This window comes from Panicum virgatum, chromosome 8N (genome assembly GCF_016808335.1).
Source record: "Panicum virgatum strain AP13 chromosome 8N, P.virgatum_v5, whole genome shotgun sequence".
Classification (NCBI taxonomy): domain Eukaryota; kingdom Viridiplantae; phylum Streptophyta; class Magnoliopsida; order Poales; family Poaceae; genus Panicum; species Panicum virgatum.
Genome location: NC_053152.1, coordinates 14205837 through 14231644, shown reverse-complemented (window position 1 = coordinate 14231644; position 25808 = coordinate 14205837). Strand labels below are relative to the sequence as shown.

General features: G+C 44.4%; 2 protein-coding genes and 2 pseudogenes across 4 annotated transcripts; 3 read left to right on the top strand and 1 right to left on the bottom strand.

The window, feature by feature from the left end:
* Window positions 1–3169: 3169 nt before the first annotated feature.
* Window positions 3170–10648, top strand: LOC120684813 (annotated as a pseudogene).
* On the top strand, window positions 5912–8498 carry LOC120686679. The gene is made up of 3 exons (XM_039968890.1): window positions 5912–6183; window positions 6431–6971; window positions 8107–8498. Exons 2-3 carry the CDS (start codon window positions 6580–6582, stop codon window positions 8300–8302), a joined length of 588 nt encoding a protein of 195 aa, XP_039824824.1. The 5' UTR covers window positions 5912–6183; window positions 6431–6579; the 3' UTR covers window positions 8303–8498.
* Window positions 10649–11652: 1004 nt separating the features above from the next.
* On the top strand, window positions 11653–14297 carry LOC120686373 (cysteine-rich receptor-like protein kinase 19). Of its 3 annotated transcripts, none has more exons than XM_039968570.1 (7): window positions 11653–11807; window positions 12069–12255; window positions 12348–12618; window positions 12812–13043; window positions 13131–13281; window positions 13389–13580; window positions 13966–14297. In XM_039968570.1, the coding sequence occupies exons 2-7, from the start codon at window positions 12118–12120 to the stop codon at window positions 13987–13989; spliced, it is 1008 nt and encodes a 335-aa protein (XP_039824504.1). In that variant the 5' UTR covers window positions 11653–11807; window positions 12069–12117; the 3' UTR covers window positions 13990–14297. The 3 variants fall into 3 exon arrangements, with proteins under 3 accessions (XP_039824504.1, XP_039824505.1, XP_039824506.1); XM_039968571.1 differs by having other exon boundaries at window positions 11682–11807; window positions 12072–12255; XM_039968572.1 differs by lacking the exon at window positions 11653–11807 and having other exon boundaries at window positions 12361–12618.
* A 3142-nt stretch (window positions 14298–17439) lies between these two features.
* LOC120686275 lies at window positions 17440–22138 on the bottom strand (annotated as a pseudogene).
* Window positions 22139–25808: the final 3670 nt, after the last annotated feature.

Below are 25808 nucleotides of genomic sequence, written 5' to 3'. Positions count from 1 at the left end.
ATAGGCCGAGGGAGTAAGGTTACAAGAAACCCTAGATCAGTGTGAGCCTAAGAGTCTGCACCGAGTACTATTCGGGTGGTTTCTTTCTATACCGACTAGTTCTAAGTCTATCCGACTAGTTACATGCTGAATGGTTATGAGACATGCCCCATTCCATATCTGGTAATGAATCAAGTCACATCAGGTATCTTGTGGCCCCAGGTCTAACAATGTCTGACACGTGGACCTTCGGGTCCCAGTCAGCACACGTGGCTGCCAGCTATACATACTGGACCAGTCTACCTTGGCCTACAATTGCACATGTTAGCCACGTCAGCTTGCTGGGCCTGCACTTGTACAAGTGGACGCCCGGATCAAACATAACACAATGGATTGTCGTTGACATAGTTGACCCACAAGCCAGGGACGTGGACCGGCAGGTGCAGGTCACTACACGTGGCAGCCGGTCTGGTTCTATGATGAATCGTGCCCATCGCAAGTACGACAGTTGATGGCGCACCGTTTTTGTGATGATATGAAATGTTGTTCTGTGACGCACATTTTATTTTTGTCATAGTTCCACAAGGGTTGAGGGCTATGCCGATGAACTATGACGAAACCTATGTTCTTTTGTGATGCGTTTTTTTTTCTTTCATCACGGTTGCATAGTGTCCGATCGCCCTGTACATGGTCCGGTTGAAACCCAACTCAACTCGTAAACCAGCCCATCCCAAGCTGCGTTGGAAGTGCAGCCCGGGTTGGATTCTATCCAGTTCTAAGCCGCACAACCCATCTCAGCTCATCCTCGTCTTCTTCGTCTTCGCGTCCTCCAGACGACCTTCACGCTAGGGTTTGCGAGATCCGCAGTTCAGCGATGACCTGACAGCCAAGGAGCTGCCTGAGGCCGGCACGGAAGCGGCCCGCCATCTCGGCCGAGCACCTCCACCTCCCATCGTACATCGCGGTGGCCGCGAGGTGAGGCCGCAGGCGATTGGGCGGAGTGGGAGAAGCTAGCCTTTTGCATGCCGCCTCCATCGATGCGCAGCAACCTGGCCGGGATTCCTGTGCTCCAATTCAAGATTCCAAGTTCGATTTTGTGCCCGCGCTGCGCCGGCTTCATCTCTCGCGCCCTCCAACATCTGTTTCCAACGCTTATGCAAGGTTCTGATGGCGCCGCCTTCTCTCGCAGTGCCGATTCTGGGCTGCATCGCTATTAACCCGTGGAAACCACGAAAACCGTGGAAACCAAACCACTGCACAGTGCCTCCTGTGGGTTGGGTCGGGTTTTGCCCATAAACCATGTAAACCGGACCATGAACAGGGCGAGTGTCCGAGGGCTGCCGCCGAAGACCTATGACAAATCTGAGATTTTCGTCGTAGCTATGGACTGTTCAATGACGAAGTTCTAAACATCATGTGGAGAAATGTCATGGAAACTACTATTTCTTCTAGTGCTTGTAACGTAACTGTTAGAGGAAACTCAGTGCTTGGCGTGACACGTTTTCACGTCTACAATAACTAAAAAAATCTCTAGAACCGCACACTTACTGTGGGCAAATATCCTACTACTATTTTTTCAGTTTTGAGTGAGGGATACTTTTTTTTAGCGAGCTGACCAAGCTGGCTCACGAGCGCCAAGCCAAGTTAGTTTCTTTTCCTCGTTTTGTTAATGAGCTGTTAGCTTATTTGGCGTTATCTTGCCCTAATTTCTAATTATAATGCTAGATGTTTTGTTTTCCAATTTGTGATATTTGAAACACTTTAATTGAGGGGTGCCGTAGGCTAACTGGACCGTGTTGGCAAATGGCAAGAACACGAACAATTGACACGTAAATTCACCATATATATTTTCAAGGGTTATGTAAGAGCTGATGATATATGAAGTGCATGGTGAGAATTTTCATGCCATCCTAGCTTGGTACTCTCAGATATTAAATTGTAGCAAACCAATATATCTAGAGAAGTTAAAACAATTTATAATTTGGAACAAAGACAGTAAGTTAAAAAAATTTAACAAACTTTGGTTCTGAATTTTCCAGATTCTTTTGGCTGATCGATCTAAAGCAGTCTACCTTCAGGCAGTGTTTAGATCCTTTTGCGAAATTTTTTTACTATTTCAGAGTACTAAATAAAATCTATTTATAAAACTTTTTGTATGAATGGTTTATAAATCTATTCATACAAAAAGTTTTATAAACCTCATGTGGGAGAGGTGAGAGAGATGAGAGGTAGAGAATGAGAGATGAGAGATGAGAGATGAGAGAGACGAGAGAATGAGAGATGTGAGAGATGAATGGCCACGGATCGGACTTAAAATATCGCGCGCGGAGGCAAAGTGGGCGGCCATGTTTTGGTACCGGGCGATTCTTTCAACCGGTGCCAAAAGACGTGTTTTCAATTGCCACCAACCGGTGCCTATATCTAAGGTATGCACTGACACCGGGTTATGGCGTGACCCGGTGCCAATGTCTGCACCAATAGCACCGGGTCGTGCTTTCACCCGGTGCCATTGATGCATCGACCATTTGGTACCGGCTCATGGCATTACCCGATGCCTTTGTCAGTGCTTTGGCACTGGTTTGTGCCGTGGCGCGTCTTGCCAGTGCTCGGCGCAGGCCAATAGTACCGGCTAGTGTTGCAACCGGTGCTGATGGCTTACATTAGTACCGGTTCAAACAACAAGTGGTATTTTTGGCCTGGATATTTGACCTATTTTCTAGTAGTGGTATAGGCCTTACAAATTCAGATTCATGAGTAGTTCATTTTTTCTGGTGGCTTCACAAATTCACTAGTTTGTATCATAGCTTTTGGATTAGGCCAGTTTTCTCTATCTATTTTGGATCCGAGTAACATTCAGGACAGCTTGCATCATACGTCCGTGAATAGTTCCGACATCTTCAGTCAGTTATATTTAGATTCTTTGTCCAGTGTGATGAAGCAAGTTGGTGGAGAGATTACAACATCTTAAGTGGTCTGAATATTAATGTGCTATACTGCTATTAGTTTTTAGACAACTCTTTGGGAGAACAGAGCATCTGAAGAATGAATAATTATTGCAACAAAATCATACTGGCAACGCAGGGCGCCAGCTAATGTGCAGGACTATAAACTGATGCGCTTATGGAATATAAACTGTTTCCTCCCTTTTCATCTCCCTAGTTTACCCTGCCTCTGGCATGACCCTTATTTTCTTTATTAATGTTCCTATTATTTTCTGTTCTGCTTTCTCGACATGAGGGGCAGACCCAGTGCCAGAGGCTCCCACTCGAGTGGGGTCTAGGGAAGGGAATATACGGGCAAGCCTTACCCCCACAGGAAATTGCGGGGAGGCCGCTCGAACCCACAACCTGGCACTTTGGTGAGCAAGCACTCAACCAACTGCGCCAGGCCTACCCTTCTCGACATGAGGGATGGTCTAAAACATACAGCAAAGTTTTTTCCCACTTTTGGTTGATATGTAGGCCCTGACAATTTTTCTGATATGCACACAGGTTCCTGTTTGTGTGCACGTTGCATTCAACGTAGGATTTTCCTTCAGCGTCCTTTTGTTTTGTACAAAACTTAAACCTGGTTTTCCAACTTGGGTACGTCTCCACTGTCCAGACAGCTGAGAAAGGAAGAGCAGTGTTGATTTGGACATATGCACTGGTTGATTCAAGGATGTAAAATTTGTGCGATGTTTGGGACCCAAAAAGAAAACAATTTTTTAGATTAAAATACAAATTCTATCAGGATATTTTGTTCTTATAAGCATATTTTTACAAGATAGTGCTATTACTGAGCATGTTGGTGCAGACCTTTTGCAAATATTCCATCAGCCATTCTGTATAGAAACTTTGCTAGTACAAAACATTGTACAAACCTGTCTATATATACACCTATGCCGTACTTCTTTATTTGTTAGTTGAGTCTGGTAACTGTAGTTACCTCAAAAGAAATGTTAATTGAGCATAATATTTGCAAAAGGAGTCAACTTCGATGGTGCCTACCTACTGCCTAGGCTTGGCATTCGCCATCTCAGTCAAAGCTGGATGATACCAAACTAATTCATATTAAGGACGTCTTAATTAGTATGATAAGCTTTCACGGTTTAAGAAATATGGTATGAAATCAACTACTCCAAGATGCACTACTTTTATAATATATTACTGAACTTTCTGAGGCAACCAATTATGCTGTTCATAAGCAATCATTTTGTTTCCATCTGAAAACTAGTGCAATCATTCTGTACCACATTCCCACTTGATTAATTTTCCTTTTGAGCATGCCTACTTTGTTATGGTGTCGTGTTAGGTGCATATCCCTTGACCTAGAGGCGCCAGCTTTTAATGATTGAATTAGTTGAGGCTGAAAAGCAAGACTTAGTGAGTCTACAGCTAAATTGTTTTGTCATAATCTCATCTCGCTTACAGGTGATGCTGGATGTTTACTAATGTCCAAGTGAGATGTTTTGTTGTTGGACTCACCTTTTACATTTCCACATCCAGGTACCCAGATGATGAACAATTCTGCGGAATAGTATCGTCAGGTGTTAGCTGCTACCACAAAAAAAACACACAAGGAAAGACAGAGAGAGAGAGCAATGGCGGACCTAGTGCTTGGGGCCGCCAAGTCGTTGGTGCAGGGGACGCTGACCAAGGCCCAGTCAGCTATTGAGGAGGAGTCAAGGCTGCGACAGAGTACACAGCGGGATCTGGTATTCATCGCTGGAGAGTTCCAGATGATGCAGTCCTTTCTCGGCGTCACAACTGAGGAGCACGTCAGGAATAACATTGTTAGCACCTGGGTGACGCAGGTCCGTGACCTCGCCTACGATGTTGAGGACTGCATCGAGTTCGTTGTACACTTGGACACAAAGTCCGATTGGTGGCTCCGCTTAATCAAGTGCTGCAATTGCATGGCACCTGCACTATCCCTGGATGAGGCTAACACTGACATTGAGCAGCTGAAGGCAAGGGTCCAGGATGTGAACCAGAGAAACATCCGCTACCTCATTGGTGACTTTGTCCCCAAACCCATTATGGAGATGAATCAGCCAACAGTCGCCGGTCCATCTTCTGGCATGCTTGCCAAAACAAGGGACACAGCCTGGATGCCACGAGACCTCGAAGAGCTGACCAATTTGATCACCAGGGAAGGAAATGGCCTTGAAGTGGTCTCAGTATGGGTAACGGGTGGTGACTCTGTGGCAACATCCATCACAAGGAAGGCCTTTGACGACCCAAATGTCTGGGGAAACTTCACATGCCGCGCTTGGGTGAAGCTATGGCATCCTTTTAACCTCCATGACCTCGTCAGGAGCTACTCTCACTAAGGATAATTTAGCTAGACGACGATGGAAAGGGAGTTTAAAATGTTGTTACTGTAATCTTAATGAAACAATACAATACCTTTTTTCGATTGCCACAACGCTAAATTCTTATGGAGACTGATAAGTGTTGTTTTTAATTTACCTATGCCGTTAAATGTGAATCATATGTTCACTTACTGGTTAAATGGGCTGAGAAAACAACGTAAATATCAGGTCTTAGTGGGAGCATGTGCAATCTTATGGGCGATCTGGCTAACGCGAAATGATATTACTTTTAACTGTGCGCGAGTTTCTTCGTCTATGCAGGTGCTGTTCAGAGGAACTTATTGGATCCGGTTTTGGGCACTGCTACAAAAAGAAGAGGAAAGGCCGCTGGTGTTAGAGGAGTGTCGCGCACTTGAGTGTTCTGCCATGGAAATCTTCGCTTCGAATGGATGTCCTTTCATTAATCGGATTGCCTATGTCTAAGCACTTTTTAGTCTCTTTTATTTCTACTACTCTGTTTTGTTTCGCTCGGACGCTTGTTACTGTGTGGATTGTGGTTTTGAACAGCTATATGTATCAATTGATACAGAAGCTGGAATATGTTTAATATATATTCCCAATTCTAAAAAAATGCAAACTTCCGTGAAGTGCAGCAAGAAGCAATCATTGGGACTAGTCTTGTTCAGGAGTTCATGCAGCAAGTGAACAACCAAACATACCTCATTGTCCTGGAAGATGTGTCCACCATGGTAGAGTGGGAAGCCATTCGAAAGCACCTTCCAGACAGGGGAAATGGGAGTCGTATTGTTGTGTCTACACAGCAGTTTGAGATCGCAAGCTTCTGCACAAGACTTCCATACTTCCAGCGGTTCTCAGCTGATCAGTCATTTTGTTTCTTTTTTAAGGAGGTAAGCCTGGAGCATCATTAATTACTTCAGCTAAAGATTTGTTCCATTTCCATGGATTCTCTTTTACCTGCCAATCATTATGCATGACATTTCCAATCATATTGTAGCAAAAGGTATAACTGCTCCTTTCTATGATACTTCTCATTGTGCATCCCACTTCCATAACTGAATGGTCTCCATTGATGAATAAGGTCTAGAATTGAAACTCTTTGTCTGCCAAACACCTCCTAACAAATCTTATTTGCAGGGTCCTCAATCTGATGGAGGCAAGAACAAGGCAACTGATAGGGGAATTGTAATGGTCCCTTCCCCTCTGATGGGACGCATTCCAGAAATTGACGAACTTCCTAAGTATCCAGCTTTGGCACGTGTGAACGCTTTGCATGTGAATATGTGATGTCCGTGTGGGGGGTAGCTGGTGCTGGGAAGTCTGCTCTTGTTAGAAATCTGTACCACAAAAAGGTGCATATGCTTCAGAATAGTGAGTTTGATAAGCATGGTTGGGTGGATGTGTCCTATCCATTCAATTTAAGGGTTTTCTGTCTCAGCTTACTTTTGCAATTCCATTCACATTCTGTCAAAGCAAACGAAGCTATATACTGCAGCACGAGAGGAATCAGAGACCCCATCGAAGAGTGTCACAACCTTCTAAAAGATCACCGGTGCCTTGTTGTTATTGACAATCTTAAGTCCACAGAAGAATGGGACTTGATACAAGCTGCCTTGGTATCAAGACGCTCTCAAAGCATTATTATTGTAATTACCAATGAGCTCAGAAACACGGATACGTGGCTCTGATGGCGTATCGTGTATCCGATACGTATCCGACACGGATACGCCGCGGATACGCCGCCGATACGTATCCTGGATGTATCTGTGAGCTGGGTCGTATTGGGCCGGGAAACCTCAGATTCGATACGTATTTGGTAGGATACGGCCCAGTTACAGCCCACCTAAAGGAGCAGGGGAGGAGCTTGGCGCCGGATCCGCCGCCGCGAGGGAGGAGCAGGGGAGGGGAGCCGGAGCCGGATCCGCGACGCTCCGCCCTCCCCACCCGCGGCCAGCCGGCCACGCGCGCCGGCTCTCGAGGTGGCGGATGGGAGGCGTCGGCCATGGCGGGCGCGGAGGAGGAGTTGGCCGCCGCCGCGCCTGGCCCCCACTTGTAGGGGGGAGGGAGGGAGAGCGGCCTCCGCGCCTAGCCGCCTCCGGCGTCCGATCCGCTCGAGCCCGGCCGGTTCCGCCGCGCCTGGCTGCCGTCGGCGCCCGATCCGCTCGAGCTCAACCGGTTCCGGCGTGTGGGCCAGCACCGCAGAGGCAGGCGAGCGCGGCGAGGGAGGCGCGCGAGCTGAGGGGTGAGGAGGAGTAGAGGGCGGCGGGGGAGGAGGAGCAGAGGGAGGCACCGGGGTGGACGGGGTGGAAGGGCAGCGGCGGCCGAACCCGAGGTCGAGGGGGCAGACGAACGGCGGCAACCAGACGTGAGGAGGAGGCGCTGGGGGCGGCGGCCGAACGGGATCGTTGGGAGGTGGGGGAAAGGTGGGGGAAAGGAGGGTCGGTCTGGCTAGTGAGGGGACGGGGGAGTCGTAGATAAGGCAATGGTGGACTGGGCTCGGCCGTATTGTCTAGTTTAGTGGGCTTATTTACATTTGGTCGACTACTGCAGTGTATAAATCGACTGCTATTTCGCTCTCTGTTCGATTGGGATCAACACTGGAGCTGCCCTAAGGAGGTGGGTGGTGTTGTAGTGGAGTTTTACGTTGGATTGCTGGTTTTTTATTTAATTAATATATAATATTATTTGTTTCTAAAAATATTAAAACGTATCCGCGTATCGGATTTTTAGGAAAAATGATGTATCCGCGTATCCGTATCGGCCCGATACCGATACACGTATCCGTATCCGTGCTGCATAGCCAATGAGACAAGCCTTGCCTTACACTGCGCAGACAGAAAGGAGCTCGTGTTTAATGTCAAAGGTCTGGAAATTGGGGCAGCCATCGAGCTCTTCAAGAAGGAGGTGTGTTTAAACAGATTTAAGTTCCACTTCTATAGTTCATCATTTAATATAATTTGCATAATGCATCTTGTTACAAACATAGGTCTCTCATGGGTGCATGATTAGGATTTATTTCTTCCTATGTGTTTCAACTGCCACAAGTCACAACCCATCACTGTTCCTGTAGGAAGTGAGCTTAGCTCAACTGGTTAGGGATGGAAGTGTGGTTGTACCTCCTAACCACCGATGTTCAGAGTTCGCTTCAACTTGAATTTGGATGCCTATTTTTCCTTCCTAGTGAAAAACCACATTGTTACTCCTAGCTTGGATCTCAGTTCACTGTTTCTTTCAGTCTGCTACTGCCACTTTTGGTGTAGCATCTACTCTCTGACACATTGCCTCCGCTGTTTTCATGCCACATCTTCTTTTAACACATCGCTCCTGTTGTCTTGTCCTGACTATCATGTGGCCACATGAAGCTTGAGGTTGTCGACTCTTGCTCATCTTCGTTCGGTTGAGGCTGATCGCCTGGCTTGTCATAATTTCAGTTATTCCTGATATTGTGCTGAATTGACGCATGCACTCTTTAATCTACATAACTTTTTGATTGTATGTCATGCACTTTATAGTTTCCAATTTAAAACATCTAAACATAGTTTAATTTCTATTTATGCTCGTAGGTAAGGAAGAATGCATATTTCCGAGTAGACGATATTGATAATGACAAGGAGCTACGACAACTTATATCAAAGTGTGGTGGACTTCCAAAAGTAATAGTTGCTATAGCTGACTCTTTGGCTGAAGTATACAACTGGGCAGAAAGAACCAGAGTTTTGAATGACCAATTTATAACAAACCTGGAGACAGGGCAAGAGTTTGCTTGTTTACAGAGCCTATTTGGCTGGATACATTCCTACTTTCGTTCTTGCCCAGATTTCCTGAAACCTTGTATCTTCTATCTATCAATCTTCCCTAAGTCCCAGGTCATCCGGAGGCGGCATTTGGTGATGAGATGGGTCGCAGAGGGTTACTCCAAGGACAAGTCCAACTATACTGCAGAGGAGAATGGGGAGGAGCTCTTCTCTAAGATCATTGAGCTGAGCATGATTCAACCACCAGAGCAGGCAATCATCACAAACATGAGAATGATTTGGTTCCAAGTCAGTGCTTTCTTCCATGAATACATCATTTCGAGGCCAAAAGAGGAGAATGTTACCTTTGCACTGGAGGTCTTTGCGCTAGCGGGATGCTGCCGCCAAACCACCGGGCGCACAGGACGGCACCTTGTTATAGAGGAAAGCTGGGATAGAGACAGGATTGTGCTTGAGAGCATCGACTTCTCTCGGCTACGCTCTTTCACAGTGTTTGGGAAATGGGAATCATTTTTCATCTCTCCAAGTATGGAAGTGCTTCGGGTGCTTGATTTGGAGAATGCATCAGATGCCACGGATGAAGACCTCAATAAGATTGTAGACCTTCTGCATCGCCTAAAGTACCTATCTCTGAGGGGATGCAGTGAGATCCGCCATTTGCCAAGTTCTCTGGGTCATCTGAGGCAACTCCAGATTCTTGATGTCAGAAACATCTCCATAGTCACATTTCCGGCGTCCTTCACCAAGCTAAAGAAGCTGCAGTACATCCGAGGTGGCACTACCACCCCTGCCGACCTCACGAGTCCTCATAAACGAGTAGCTGTTGAGCTGCATGCTGGGATTGAAAAGCTGACCGCATTGCCCACGATTGGGGTTGTTAATGTCGATATTGCAAGGGGTGAAGCCATCCTGAGTGAGCTCAGGAAGCTGACTCAACTGCGGAAGCTCGGAGTATTCGGCATAAATAAAAAAACAGCAATCAATTCTGTTCTGCCATCTCAGATCATGTTCATTTGGAATCCTTGTCAGTGTGGATAAATAAGAACAGTCAAAATTGTTTGGATGGCATCTCCAGTGACACCCCGCCTCCGAAGAACCTACAGAGCCTTAAGCTGTTTGGCCTTGTAAACAAGTTGCCAGAATGGATCAACTTGCTTAGAAAGATAAAAAAGTTGGTTTTGGAGATAACCACACGGCCACACCAGCAGAACATGACATGGCAGTGCTTGGTGGTCTCCAAGAACTATGTGTTTTGCGCCTCTGTTTCAAGCCAATTCAAGATGGCAACCTCAATTTTCTAGTCAAGACGGCGGAAGGGGTAGAGGTCCTGTCCTATGAAAAGGTCAAGGTCCTCGAGATTGCTTGCAGCTCCCCGTTACTTGAAACTTTTGGATCATTAGCATTGAGAAGTCTTGAGCAGCTGACATTTCACTGCTGCAGTGGGTTGACATTACCGTTTGATGAGATAAGAAATCTCACTAAACTCAGGGAAGTCCGGCTTATTGGTTCCCAAGATGATGCACTCAAGAAACAATTGGAGGAACAACTCAAATGCCATCCAAATAAACCTGCTTTGAAGCTTGGGTGACCGTGTACTGAACTCGAGACAATTGTCATCTGTTCGGTGTTAGCAATATTTGGTGTAGTGCTTTCTCTTCGGCAATGTAAAACTTAAAATGCTGTAAAACTTTACATCTGGCCGTTAGGGGCCACTCTGATGAATGAACCAGGTGGGGATCCTCTCCCCCCCGTTGAACCTTCAAAAAAAAAACAATTGTCATCTGTTCTACCTTGTGGGTACGCAGGATTACATGGCAGGTGCTCTTCAGATCATCTTTGTTCTTTCACTCTCTCCCTCTCCCTCCCTTCCTCCCTCAGGCATCTCCTTGCTTTTTGACCTTGAGTTATCATTTTCAAATAATCAGTACGATTGTTCTGCACCGGCAGCAATAGTGGAATACTTTCACGGGATTAAGTCAAGTTCATTGGAGTTGTACTGACAAGGCTCAGCTCATATATGTGCCAATAAAAAGGCTTTGTTGGTGTAAACCATATGTGTGTAGTAGTATCGGACATGCAAATTGATGTGGCAGTTTAGTTGTGTTGCTGTAATTTGATTGGGTACTATCAATGGCATTTAAGTATCTAACGTTTCTTCTTGGTTTGTGGTGTACATTTTCTGTTCATGGGTTCTGTAATAAGTGGTTCCAGGCTTCTCTACAATATAATTAGTGTCAACAGTATTTAATACCATCTCTACAAGTCTTAATAGGTGTTATCCATTGGAGTGTAAAAAGGCAAAATTGAAGCGGCAGTTTAGTGAAAGAGCTGCAGTAAACAGACTTGGGAGATATTGATAGACAATTGCTCACATTCTGGTGCTAACTAATCAGCCGCCTGCAACGTGTATCACCATACTTTTCACTGAACAGGCGTGCATTTTGCAAATGCCTTTCTTTGTGCCAAGTATTATAGTCACGGGGGATGTTCAGATGAGTGTGCATAGCAATGGAAGTTCCATAGTACTTGCCCAGCTTTTTCCAAGCGCGTGACCACATGCTCCCAGAATCTCATTGGACAGGGCAAGCTTGGGTCAAGTCAACTTGTCTTTGCTTTACTCGGTTGGTCCCTAGCCTGTCTGCTTCTTTATATTCTTTGCAGCAATAATGGAGGCACTCATCTCATAGCCATATCCGCCTGTATGCTCCTTCTCCAAGATCCATCCCTGCAGCTAGGATCCTTCAAGAGTTCTTCTCCAGGTCAGTGCTTCTAATAATCTGTTCATTTCTGAAGTTATTTTCACTTGCTACAATCATACTTGTGCTATTCAGTGTTACGCCTGTGGTTTAAGCTGTCTATTTACATTCAGTCCCCCTTGTCACTCTATGAATCGAAAAGAAAAGAAGCGTGGTTGATTTCTAATGTTTTAAAAACAATCATGTTCTTGCTATATGTTCTTAAAACATGATTGTTCTTAAGCATGTGTGGTTACGAAAAATTTCTTGCTTGTTTGGGTACAGTAGAAGACTCGATTTGTAGAAGCTCAGATCCATAGCTCAATCATCAGAAATGGCGAGCCTGCAGAGCCAGGAGAGTCTTGCGAGTACATTACCGACAAACCTACCAGCGACCTTTATGAAGGAAATTACCACCGATTTTGCTTCTGAGCGAGAACTTGGCCGCTCTGTATTTGGAATAGTTTACAAGGTAAATGATTATTAGGCCCTAACATTTAAACATCAAATTCTTCTATACAAAACCCTTGTACTAATGATCCATGGAGGAGGTTAAATTAACAGGGTGTTCTTCCAGAGACAGAAGGGAACCGCATGATTGCTGTGAAGAGACTTGCTGAGAACTCACCAGTGCCGGCTGGCAAAACATTTGAAACTGAGGTTACAAATCTTATGGCATTTAAACACAGAAATGTAGTAGAGCTGGTTAGCTTCTGCCACGAAGCACAGAAGAAAGTAGTTCAGCATAGTGGGAGATATGTGATTGTAGACGTGATCGAAAGCTGTCTTTGCTACAAATATCTGCCGAAGGGAAGTCTTGACAAGCATCTTTATGGTATGCAATGCCCTATCCCTCACATTTGTCTTCTCTCTGTATTATCCATACTTGAGATGTAAACAAATGTGTGAATACATCATTATTTTTATTCTCGATGTTCGTTTTATTGCCACTAATGTAAGCAATACACACTTTTTGGACAATATTATGTTAGAATCCTTATGATCTTTACATCTTATTACTTCTTCAGCGGACACTACGTCAATAACCTGGGACACACGACTCAAAATAATTAAAGGGATCTGCCAAGGTTTACATTTCCTTCACAAGGAATTGGATGGGCCCCTTGTTCATATGAACCTTGTGCCCAGCTCAATATGGTTGGATGATAACTGGGTGCCAAAGATTGCTGATTTTGGTCTCTCAAGACTCTTTGGCCAAGAGCAGACCAGGATGTACACAGTCAATGTTAAGGGATATAAGTAAGCCGAAACAAACTACAAAGTATGATTATTCCTTCCAATTGGTATAAATTAAAATGTGTTTGATTCTTTGATAAACTCTTGCAGTGGGTACATGGCTCCAGAATATCTATACAGAGGTGAAATCTCCACCATGTCAGACATATATAGTTTAGGCATGCTTATTCTTGAGATCACGACTGGAGAGAAGAACTGTGGATATTCTGAAGACAGATCTGCAAGAAACTTTGTTACCAATGTAAGACAGCATTACTTGATGACTGGAAATTCGAAACATCGGCTTTTAGAATGTTTCCATGTATTCAGTTAATACATTCTCAATAAGGATTAAATCCAACTCTGCAGGTACATCAAAATTGGAAAACGAATGAGCAAATAATACACAAGTACCCATCACTAGATCCAAATGGCCTCCAGCAAGTAAATGCATGCATTGTAATTGGGCTGAAGTGTGTGGAGGCTGATCGGAACAAAAGGCCTTCCATAGTTGATATTGTTGATAAGCTCAATGGGAAACGTGTACCAATTTTTGACCAGGTATGAACAATTCAGACATCGTCAGATCAATGATCTGTTTTCAGATCATCTAGTTTTATTATGTTGTCTTATGTATTCGAAAATTGTTTCCCCTCTTTTTTTTGCAAGGCTGAAAACTAAACCAAAAAAAAAACTTCATTGGTTACAGTGAGCATTTCTAGAGAAGCCGAGACATGTTAAACGCAGTGTCTAAATGTTTTCATCTCTTTAAAGTTTTTTGACGTGCAATGACATTCCTTTTTTACAGTTCAAACCAGTTTCTATCAAAACTGTTTAAACCAGTTTTTAAATACAACTTCGTCTTTTACTTAAATGCCTAATACCAGTAGAATCACAGAATTTATGCTATTATTCTGCGGTGCTAACATCCTATATGAAATTTCAGGCCTCCACTTCCCAGGAGCGATGAGACGTGGTCTTTTGAAGGAGAGATCAATATCCAAGATGAAGTAGAACCTGCTCTATGATCAGAAAGTGACATGAATTTTCTTCAGAACAAATATCTACTTTTTTAAAAAAAAATATTGGCTCTTCCTTGCAACAACGTAACTGCCACTTTACTTATCTTTCTAATTAGATTTGGCACTGTATTGTTGAAGCACTCTTCTCTTTGTTGACCTCATTTTAGAGTAGAATTTCTGTTCCTCCGCGGCATGAAAATATTTGTTTTTTTCTGGAAAGCATATGATAACCTTGTCACTGTGAATTGGTGTGGAATCTTTTGTGTTGTTTCAAATTAAATATGGACATACGAGATCGGAATAAAACGAATCCAATTTATTTCCAGGATCCAGGCTTGGCTTTCTCTTTCCACAAGCCCATATGTCCTCTATTCCCTCTCCCCAGCCTTCTACCACCATCAACAAACTGCTGACCAGTGACCCAAATCAAGTCCATGGTAACCGCAGGGGCGGACCTCAGTGGTACCCGAGTAAAATTTTCCGATGTCCCATCAGCAAGCGCCTCCCTACGTATTCTTGAATCTTCAGATGAAATGTGATCACTCGACTAAGTATTTGATTGGGGAATTGACATCTCAACTTGAAGACTGATCAAAGCATCACTGCATCAGTAATAGAAACTGCAAAGTTTTTTAGTGATGTGCCGAGGGTGTCCACGGTGCATTTTTATAAGCTGATTCTAGATGGAAATAAATGAAAAACCCATTGAAACGCTTTGATTAATTTCCGATTATTTAGACCGCCGCTTAGCAGGAAAGCACCGAAACAACGTGAAGCCCGATTCTTTCTAACGCCTCCCTGGGCCTGCGTACTTGGTAAGCAAGGGGCTTTTTCCCTCGCTGCCCTCCGCCTCTCTCTCCCCGACACCCGTCCCTGCACACCCTCCCAGCCACCCCTCTCCCTGCGCCACCTCCTGCTCGGGCTTCGGCACCCCCTCTGCACCAGCTACTTCCTCCTTACCCTGCAGTGCGCCGCCGTCCCGGAATCGCGCCGCCCCTTCTGTTTTACTCTGGATCCCTGACGAGCGCCCCTGCCCTCCCCGAGCATAGCTGCTCTGCCGCCCCTACCTTCCCCCTGACCGGAGCAGCGCGGAAGAGGGGCGATTGCTTTGGAGTCCGATGAAGTAGGAGGGGGACCTCAGTGGTCCTTGACGTGTCCTATTAGCTCGGGCAAACAAATCTTGTCACGCTCAATGTAAGACATTGCTTCTGACCCACCAACATCCTGAAATTGCCTCCCATATGAATTCACCTAGAAAATGGAACCGAACAGCAAGGTTCTCTAGCACATCCATTAATCTAGTACCTACAACCAAATCAAAGCTACTTTTACTCAGCAGACTGATTATAGGCAACGCAAAACAAATCTCGTTCTACTCTAAGTGGATCTGAGGAATTTGAAGGTGAGGTTTGCATCACATACCTTGCATGCATCGCTAAGATGAAAGCCCTCAGATCTGCATGACGAGCAGCAAGATTCGTCGAAATCCAGCCCGTCTGTACAAATGGGGCTGACATCGGGTGTGGCCGTCGGCGGCAGCAGAGGGTGGCGGCGGGAGAAGAGAATGAGAGAGAGGGAGAGAGCGTGTGGGTTCCGGCACTAGTTTTAATTGCCACTCAGCTGATGTGGCGAGGGCTGATGTGGAGGGGTACCGGTGACGTGCACGGCGACCGAGTCAAAACCACTCGAAATAGGTGAATTGAGGGTTTATTTAACTCGCAAACCATTTCGTGGGGAGGGGGGTAATTGGCCTTTACTCTTAATTTTATTAGAAGCTTGATATAGCCACATTCTGCATTTATGAAAGAGGGGAAAGGGATTGAATTTTGAAGAAAAATAACATCAACAAACACTGGCCCTAGCTGTCAGATTCACACACGGAACGGAGGAGGCGCGCGGCCCAACCAAATTCGGTTACCTACTAGCGTGATTGCGAGTCAACAGGGATGACGATGCTGTTGGCTAGTTATTCAATCTGATCGAGGCTTGATTTCTTGCGGAATGGCTTAAAATAGCGATGGCCACTTGGATAGTTGAATATCATTTCTGCTGGAGATGCTCTTAGCTAGGTGAACGCATGCTCTCTTTCTTACTGTGATTGATCTATCCTCGTATCATTACTCGTTTCTTCTTTTTTGTTGCCCGTTCCTATCGAGGCAGTTAAAGGTCTTAGACAAGGGAGACTCTATCCTCCATTTTATAAAGTGCTTGCACACAGGAGTTCTTCCCTGAACGGATGATCAGAGTTTGGTATGTGCAGATGGTGTATTAAAAATGATCAAAGCCATCGTCCCTTATGTCTCCCGTACTTTTGCAAGCCACGCAACATCACGCCATTGCCACCAGTCGCCATAACCTGCGGCCTTCAGTTGTGCCCACCACCTGCATCTGCAAACCGTTGACCTCTAGCCGTCTTGAAGATTGCCGCACGGCGGCTGGCACCCCCTCCATTCAGTGGTACTCCCTTCATTCACAGATGGTAGTCTTATTTGGGATGGGCTCAATGACCAAGGCAAAAAATATTGCTTATCAATTCTACTTATCCCGTCATTATTTACCTAGTGAAAAGAAGTGATCTTTAATGCTTAAACCTCGTGAAAACAAACGGTCTTTAATACCCCTTCTCCATGCAGCCAGTTTTCATCCATAGGCAAGGCATGTGAAAACAAAACATTGTGTCGTTTTCCGAGGCACAAATTTACTCCTAGGCAGTTAATAGGCGTGGGCCCGAGAGGCAATGGGTGGGTGGGCTCAAATAAGACTATCAATCTTGAAATTTTCAGATTTTGAAATAAGACTATCATCCGTGAACGGAGGTTGTATTTGAAAGTCGTGATCTTTCAATTCTATAGAACAAATTTTCCCTTTACCCAGTACTGGAAGTCCTGATCTATCGATTCTATAGAACATATCGAGAGATTCCCCATGGCACGGAGATGAAAATATTGAATGCATTATTGACAAAATCAAGTCAAATTTAAACGGCACTTGTTCTTACAGTGAAATCAAGCAGAGCTACTGAATAATCATCACAAATACTTGGGCGAGCTTCCCAAAGACAACAAGCATAAACATTTCACAATTTTCAAGCAGTGCTACAGTCACCAGTAATTTGATTAAGATTGAAATGTGGAGCGAAGGAGCTGATAGCTTAGTGGTGAGTGCTGGCGGTGGCCGGGGTTCGATTCCCATCGAGAGCAACCCCGGTGTCGCACGGGGGTATTTCCCCATAGGGGTGTTGGGGCTCCTGTGGTGTGTGGATGTGTGTGCGTGTGTAAACCCCGGCAGGCGCGTCCTCGGACTTTCCGGCAGCCCATCTACGTTGAGCGCGTGGTCAGTGTGGGTGCCCAACTACATCATTCCCCAGTGCTCCTAGGTGCTTTCCAAAAAAAAAAAGATTGAAATGTGGAGCCCTGCCAAAGATGTCAATGACTCGGTAACAGCACGTTGGAGACGGTTGCAAGTACTACTAGATCCATAGAAGAATAGTAATGCAGAAGGAACCAATCCAAAACGCCTAAACACGAACCTCTAGGACATGCTGCATCTTATGGTGCATCTCGTTCTTGTTCCACTGAGGTACAAAGCCCCTGTGCAGGTTCACCAGCCAGAGCTTCTTCAGGGAGTGAAGCAATTCGATGCCATGAGGGACCTTATCTAGCTCCACCAGGGACACAATGTACAGACCTTCAATGCAAGGGAGGGCGCCTTTTCCTATCACCAGCTGGTTGACATTAGGCATGTGCTTCAACACAAGCATCTTAAGGTGGGGAAATGATCCTTCAGGAAGAACCAAAGTCTTTGCACTACGAATGTTGTTAAGTCCCAGGTTTGTGAGGTTTGGCAAGTGTGGTGCGAGCATCTCCAGTGGATCTTCCCCAAGTTCACACCAACTTAGAGCTAAATACCTGAGATGTCTCCCATGGCCTCAAAATATCGGGCACTGCAGTGTTCCCTTAGCCCATTGCCCTCTGATAATCAACCTATGAAGTTCTGTCGACATTGGTTTGAGAGCATCAAAGCAAAGTGCCTCATTTTCATCCTTTGCAGAAAGAAGCAAGCTGGAAAGTAGTGGCATATTTGATAGGGTGGCAAATATATTTGCACAATCAGGAGCACAAATGTTGTCAATCCACACAGTCCTTAGCTGCATCAGTTTCTTCAGCTGTTGAGCCAAATCCTTGCTGGCTTCCACAGTCTCAAGAGTCTGCAGTTCTTCCAAGTTCGACAGATCTTTAGGTGCTTGCATTCCAATGAAGTACCGAAACTGCGACTGCTTCTCATCAGCATATCTGTCAGCTAAAAGATGTTGTAGCTTCTTAATCTTAGAGATCCCTCGTGGCAGTCTCTCTATTTTTGTTTGCTTGATGTCTAGAGTCTGAAGGTTCAAGAGCTTCTCAACAGAATCAGGGAGTGATCTGACCTTGGTACGGCGCAAGCCGATGTAACATAAGTTGAACAGAGTAACTATAGATGCTGGCACTTCAGTAGTTTCAGAATCTTGTAGCTCGAGAACAGTTAGGTAACTGGATTCACACAAAATTGACAATAACATGTCTGGGGAGGATGAAATTGTTCCAAGTGACACTAGAGTTCGAAGACGTGGAAGTTTAATTTCTAGTGATGCATTGTCTTTCCATCCATAAGATGATAGGCGTCGAATATCCTTATCCTTATCCATCAGTATCATTGTTCTATAATTATTTGCAGTGCCAAACCTCTCATCTTTTGCAACAGCAAGGGCAAGATCTCGCACAATATCATGCATTGTACATGTACTCACCCTTCCCTGCTCATCAGTTTCCATTGTGACCAGCATATTGCGGTGGATTAGTTCCATGAGGTTTCCCTCAGCTACCTCCTCCGATGTATTGTTTTCTTTGCTCACCACAAAGCCTTCTGCAACCCAAAGCCTCACCAAGCTCTCTCGTGAGATTGGGTAATCTTCAGGGAAGAGGCTGCAATACAAGAAGCAATTTCTGAGGTCTCCTGATGATCATGGTAGCTCAGGTTCAAAATTGCTCAGACATGATCATTTTTTGATAGCTCACTTCGAAGCTGATTGTACATTTGATTCCAAATGTAATACGTCCGTGGCCTTGAAGATAATAGGCTAGCAATTGATACAATTGCTAGTGGCAATCCCTGGCACCTATCTACTATAGAAGTAGCTACCTTCACAAGGTCATTGGGGCATGTGCGGTCCTCCTTGTTATAAAAAGTCCTTCTGCAGAAGAGATCAAACGCATGAATGTTGCTCAGAGGCTGGAGATCAAGGCGACGTGTTGGGTGAGCAAGAGCAGCCACATGATTCTTCCTTGTCGTGATAATGATGCGACTTGCCTGGAGATTTTGGAATGCATCAGATATTTGAAAGTACACCTCTTGGTCCCAGACATCGTCCAATACAATCAAACATTTCCTATTTTTGAGCTTTTGCTTTATTTTTTCTTTCAAATCATGCACATCCAATTTGTCAATATTCTGCTGTTCACCACCAACCTTCATGAGTAACTTCCTAAGCAGAGCATCCATAGTGTAGGTCTGGGACACAACCATCCATGCAGGAGCAGGAAAGTTGATTTTTTCACATTCATAAACATTTGTAACAAGGGTGGTTTTTCCAAGTCCGCCCATACCTGATATCGTTATCACCGTGCTGTCAAGCTCGTCAGAATACAGCCATTCGGTGAGTGTTCTCCTGTTATCTTCAATCCCAACAAGATCTTCATCTTTGACGAGTAGAGGGAAGCTATCTTGGGACCGTTGTCTTTCCATCTCAATAAACTGGTCAGGAACAAGCTGTGATGGCTGCAACCACTGCTCTTTAAGTTCTATAACATTCTTGATCTCCTTTTCGATCTTGACCACCACATCTGCAATTTGACTAAAGACCAAGACATAATGTGATCCTTTTATGAAATACTTCTTCAGAAACCATTCTTCCTCCATTTGAAGTGTGTGATATGAGTACTTGTCCATTACATCCTCAATACGGTAGGCCAGCTTTCGCACTTCCCCAATCCAACCCCTGACAACTTCATCAGTTAGGTATACCGTACCAATCTTCCGTATAATATTGTTCATGGCAGTCAGTTGCTTCCTTATTTGCTCGATCTTGTCTTCCAGATCTCTCAGATTATTAACCTTTTCAGATAGTTTGGCCAGCATGGTCTTAGCAGTTTCATCTGCTAAAACGCTACCAATCTTTGTGAGAGCAAGGAGTACCGCTTCTGCCGACTGAAGAAAATGAAAACAATCATGTTACAACCTATAAAGAAAATTTTCATTGAAATGTAAGTTTAACTTGCAAGTCCAGACAGCATTTTTCTAGAATGGTGTCATTTATAATTGCTAGTTTTCCTGGATAATTTGTGGCTTCTATGACATTTAATTCTAATTTTTACTTTGTGAATATGTAGCTTGTTCGCTTCCTTATTTTTGCAAAAACTCAAGGCGTGGTGATACTGAAAAGAACCATATCAATCAACAGAGTACACTGTGTCAGTACAGCAGAAAATGTATAAACAGACTTCATCATCTGAGATCTAATTGGTAATGAGTGGCTAACGTAATTCTCGAATGCAGCCTCTAAAGTAGAACCCTTTTTACTGAAAATCATTACAGACAGGAGTTTAGCTAATCAGCCTTAATATCATAAATTGTATAACGAAAAACGTTCAGTTCAAAATATCTTTGAGAGTAATGAAATAGAGGTCAGGCAAGCATTGAAAAGATGGACAAAACTACCATGATATCTCTTGAATTCTCTAATCCAGGTTGTGCTACATTAGTGGCATCATATTTGCTAAGTTTGTAGCATCAAATAGGGCATATATCTTTATATGCAAAGCAATCAGGATAGCGTAACTTGCAAGCTCAAAGCTGATGGCAAATACAGTGCCAAGCTGGCCAATAAAGCATACTGCACAGTTATAAAGTCAACTTACACAAGTATTCAAAGGATTGTTAGCATATCTTTGAATATATATGGGAAATACACGTGCAAATCAGTTTCTCGGAATTGTCATATAGCTAACTATCAAGGAAGTGAAACTGTTATCTACACAGGATATCTTATGATATTGGGAAATGCATGGATGAGTGACGGTAATGTGATAAACCCTGCATCATTATATAAGTCATTTTTCAAATTTTCCTATTATCAAGTACAGTAGCTCAGCTACAGTTATCATAACAATTAGCTGGTAGAAATGAAATTACACTACTGAAGTTAAATGTGAAAGATGGAATCCATTGACCGACACTATCAAAATAGATGGTAGGCTATTTCTTCTTTAAATCAAATAACACTTATTTTCTGGAACTGCACTCTTGACTCTACTATAATGATTCCTCTAGCCTCTAGGTGGCCGCCTAGGTCAGTCTAATTGCACAGGCGTCAGTCGACTTTGCATAGGTAAACTCTAAACATCAAAATCCTTTTATTGATGCAAGATGTGGCGAAACGCACGCGATTTATCCCACTGAAGGAAGATTGAAATGACCAAAAGAATCACCAAAACATTAAGAAATGAACTATCATCAACAATAGGCATGTACTTGGAACCGGGCTGCAATTGTCCAAGAAATTCATCCGGTTAAGAACTAGAAGCCAGGAAACTTTGATCTGAATATTCAATTCAACTGCTGTCGTAAACGGAGATGCGTATGATAGATCTAGACGCTCACCTACTGGAGACTCGCCGGCGGACTAAAAAGGGGGCCGCAGTCCAGGCGCTCAAGTCAGCAAAACTCTGCAGCATCAAGAAGGGATGAAATGCACTCGAGGCAAGCATCAAGATTAAAGATAGAGTGATGACAGAAGAGATTGTTGCTAATAAAGAAAATAAACGGCAAGAATCGGATGGATCTAACTAGCCGGGACCCATGTTCACGGGATGTTACAGTAACTAACTGCCCACTGCGCAGCCCGCAGGCGTGGCACTGGGAGTGCAGGCTGCGCATCTTTGACAGTTCACCGGTGGCGTGAGGCTGGCCTCTCGACCCGCGGGGTCCATTATCGCTGGCGGCGCAAGACGGCGAGAGATGCCCGTTCGGGGGAAGAAGAGGAAGGGTCGGTACTGTGGGCCCGGAAAACAAATCACTCAAAATTACTTTCTACTTATCTCATTCCAAAAGCATAACATATCTGGTAGAAACCACAACCTTTATAAAAACTCATGCAAATCACGATAAAAAAGTCATATAAATTCACCAAAAAATCACACACGTAGATGATATGATAATACACAACCTTATAAAATATCTTGTTCAAAATTAACTTCGTTTGTGAGATATAAAAAGAACAAATTTCTATTTTTTGATGAATTTAGATGACTTTTTTACCATAGTTTACATGAGTTTTCATGAATGTTGTGATTTGTAGTATATATATTCTTTTCTAGAAGAAATTGTTGCTTCTCCTCCGAAGAAGGTTTTTTGTTTATTTATACTCTACTATGCCAAGAAAATGCATCCACACAACCACAAATGCCAGATTCAATCATATGTTCTACAACTTGTACTATTCGTTACTGAACTTAATATACTTCAAATCTCACGCCTACAGGATCATATTGACTTGATATACATGTACGATGTACAAGTGCTGAGAGGGATCATATACAGGATCCAAGAACCTAAGGCAAAGAAACACAATGTCCCAGTTCGGCTGGGCCAATCAGCCAGCTCCGGCTGCAGCTGCTGCTGGACGTTCCCCTCACAAAAGTACTGTTGCTACAGTATGGAACAGCCAACTCCAGCCGGCTGATTAGCCCAGCCGAATAGGGTGAATATATCCCTGATTTGAAAGTCAATTAACCAACTTATATTAGTAGCGTAACCTGTAGGTCAAATCGAACGAACCATGATTTCCTTCTAAGATATGCAAACAAACACTAGAAAAATCATCTTCAGCAAATCAAGACAGAAAATGGCAAGGGGAAAAGTATCACTTTGGTTGGATTCATGGGTCTACATACAGAGGCTAGCTGCGGTAGCCTGGCAGGCTGAGCCCAGGGCTTTTAGCCTTTTACATAGGAGACTCCTATCAAATGCAACTCATAGGAGACACAATCTTTCTCCGCGAATCCAAAACTGTTTCACTCGAAACAACAAGAATCGGAAACGCGGCTCATCGCATACGAGCTAAACAAGGAAGAAATTTGCACGCACCTGCTGCTTCTAGCGATGGAGGTTGAGCCCACTGGAGAGGCTGAAGGCAGGGGAGAACTTGACCGGGACGTGGAAGGAGATACAAATGCCAGTGAGCCAGCTATGATGATGGATGTCTCATGGCGCCTTCCTGCATTATGCCTTTATCACTTTTGTCTCTATGTTTTTCTGAGTCAAGTCGTGCTTCGTTGTCGATTTAATCCATAAAAATAGATCTTGAAATTTGATTTTTTTTGCGAAAGGGGGACTATATTAATCAGAAGGAACAGCACATCCATGGAATTTTACATAAAACACCCAAGAAATACTAGAAATTACAGCACACAACCCCCCGCGTCGAGTCCGACCACCAGCGAGCCTCGCCGGAGCCGAAGAAGCTCCACCATCCACTGCCGCGGACGACTCCAAACTTTGGATCTGCCGCATAAACCAACGCCTGGCACCACCTCTAGCACGTATCATAAACGTTGAAAGGACATCGGCCGTCGGTCCGCACCGGGAAGAAGGGGAGAAGGATTCCGCCGCCGTCAACACCGCCGGAAGACGAAGTCCAGCGTCGCTGCCCACCGCCGCAACGCAGACAAAGCTAGCACCGCAGGGGATGCAAAGGATTTCCACCCTTTCGCAAGGTTGGAAGAAGTACCTCATGCTGCCGTCAACAGTAGAGACGGGGAAGCCGCCATCGTTGAGCGAGGAGAGCACGCCGCCCTCACTGCCACCATGGCGTTGCTCACAGGAGACGAAGCAACAAAGGAAAACCTGGCATAAAGTGCCACCAACAAAACAGGGGAAGAAGAAGCCGAAGAAGTCCGTCATGAACAGAAACCCGGGCGCAACACCTTCACCTTCACCCCCCAATCCACCGCAGCACAGGAGCAAAAGACGTCGCCATAGGGACAGAAGCGCCGTCACCACCGCCACCGACGGCCAGAAACGACGCCGCCCGCACCACCGGCACACCCTAGCACATAACTATCTAGATCTACTAATCTAGCTAGGACTAATGTACAGCACGCGGGCAGATCTGGCTTCCCCGTCCTCTCCGGCGCCGACGAGGCCGCCGGAGAGGAGGGGGAAGCGGACGGATCAAGACCGGGCCGAGGGAGGTCTTCTTCCACCGCTCTCTACTGTAGCAGGGAAAGGGGAAAGAAAAAATGGCTGCTCACTCATCTTGAAATTTGATTGAGAAGACCCGGCAAAGTCGTCGACGGTATGTAGGCTGCAGCAACAACCAGTGAGGCCTTGTTTGCCTTTTTTTCAGTTTAAATTATAAATTACATCACATCGCATATTTAAACACCTATTAGAAATACTAAATATAGTTTTATTATAAAATTAATTTCATAAATCGTAACTTTAAAAACCAAACGAGAGTGTACGACAGGGCCGGACACCGGTGGCACATGTCCCGCTGGCGCTGTTTCTTGCAAGTTGCGAATTGCGATTGGACGAGCCTCATCAAGTGGGCAGGCACGCGGGGCGTTAATTACAGTCAAACCATACCGTTGTGTCTGGGCCGAGGTGGCGTCGAAAAGGGTCGAAAAATCCTACGGATGTTGTGCGCTAGCAGCTGTTTCGGCGCTAGCTTATGGCCTGCATGCCGGAGTAATCAGGGCAGTACCAATGCAGACTTCACTCATACAGTTTAAGTCTTAAAGACTCCATCACAAAAAACTATATTTCCCAATGCAAAGTATGTTATTTTGATTTACATGGCTCACTTGTCTCTCTCACATTCATTTTTGATTTACGTGAAGACTTGGAGTCTAAATAAGACTTGGATATTACTAATATCATTTTTTTCATATTTGTGTTCGAATACGGAGTCAGATACGAATAATGTTAGTTTTTGCCGGATAAGATTGTAATGGATATCGACATCATAAAAATGTAACTTTTGAGCATTCAAATATGGATCGGTTATGGATATTGAATACTCGGAATCGGATACGGACGGATAAAAAATCTTCCAGACCGAATCGAATTCGAATACGATTGAAAAATATTGTACCATTTACATCCTAGGGTAGCTTATCGTCCAGCCCGTTAGGCCTACTCGAAAGGGGTAGCTCTAAGCTAGTAAAAATAGTTTTTTACTTGATGAACAATAGCAAAGTGAAGAGCTACCGTGGAGTGAAGAGATATAATGCTTTTAGCTGCACTTTTCTCTTATTGTACAGTATTCAAGATAGACTATTCATCTCAACAATTGCCAGCTTAGAGGTAGCTAGCAGTTGGCTCTTGCCATTGGAGGCCTTAGAGGCGGCCTTAGGTTGGTCAAGGATGCTCTTGCCAGATGTCAGAATTTAGGTGTCAATTGGCAAGTCTAAGAGGATTTGATCAAATTAGGGTGTATTTTTTAATACTGAGCAAACTCCTATCTCAATGTTTGATTTCTGAGGAAATCTACACGTGAAAGAGAATGTTTTAGGATTCTTCAACTGCCCACATATTCTTATCAGCTTAAGCTTTTAGGTGAGCTCAATACAAAATATATGGCACCAGAGTGTGAATTGTTCTGATTCATGTGTTTCTTTTTTTTTTCCATGTTCCATTTTTTCCCTCCTTTTATTTTGAATATGAGGTTGAA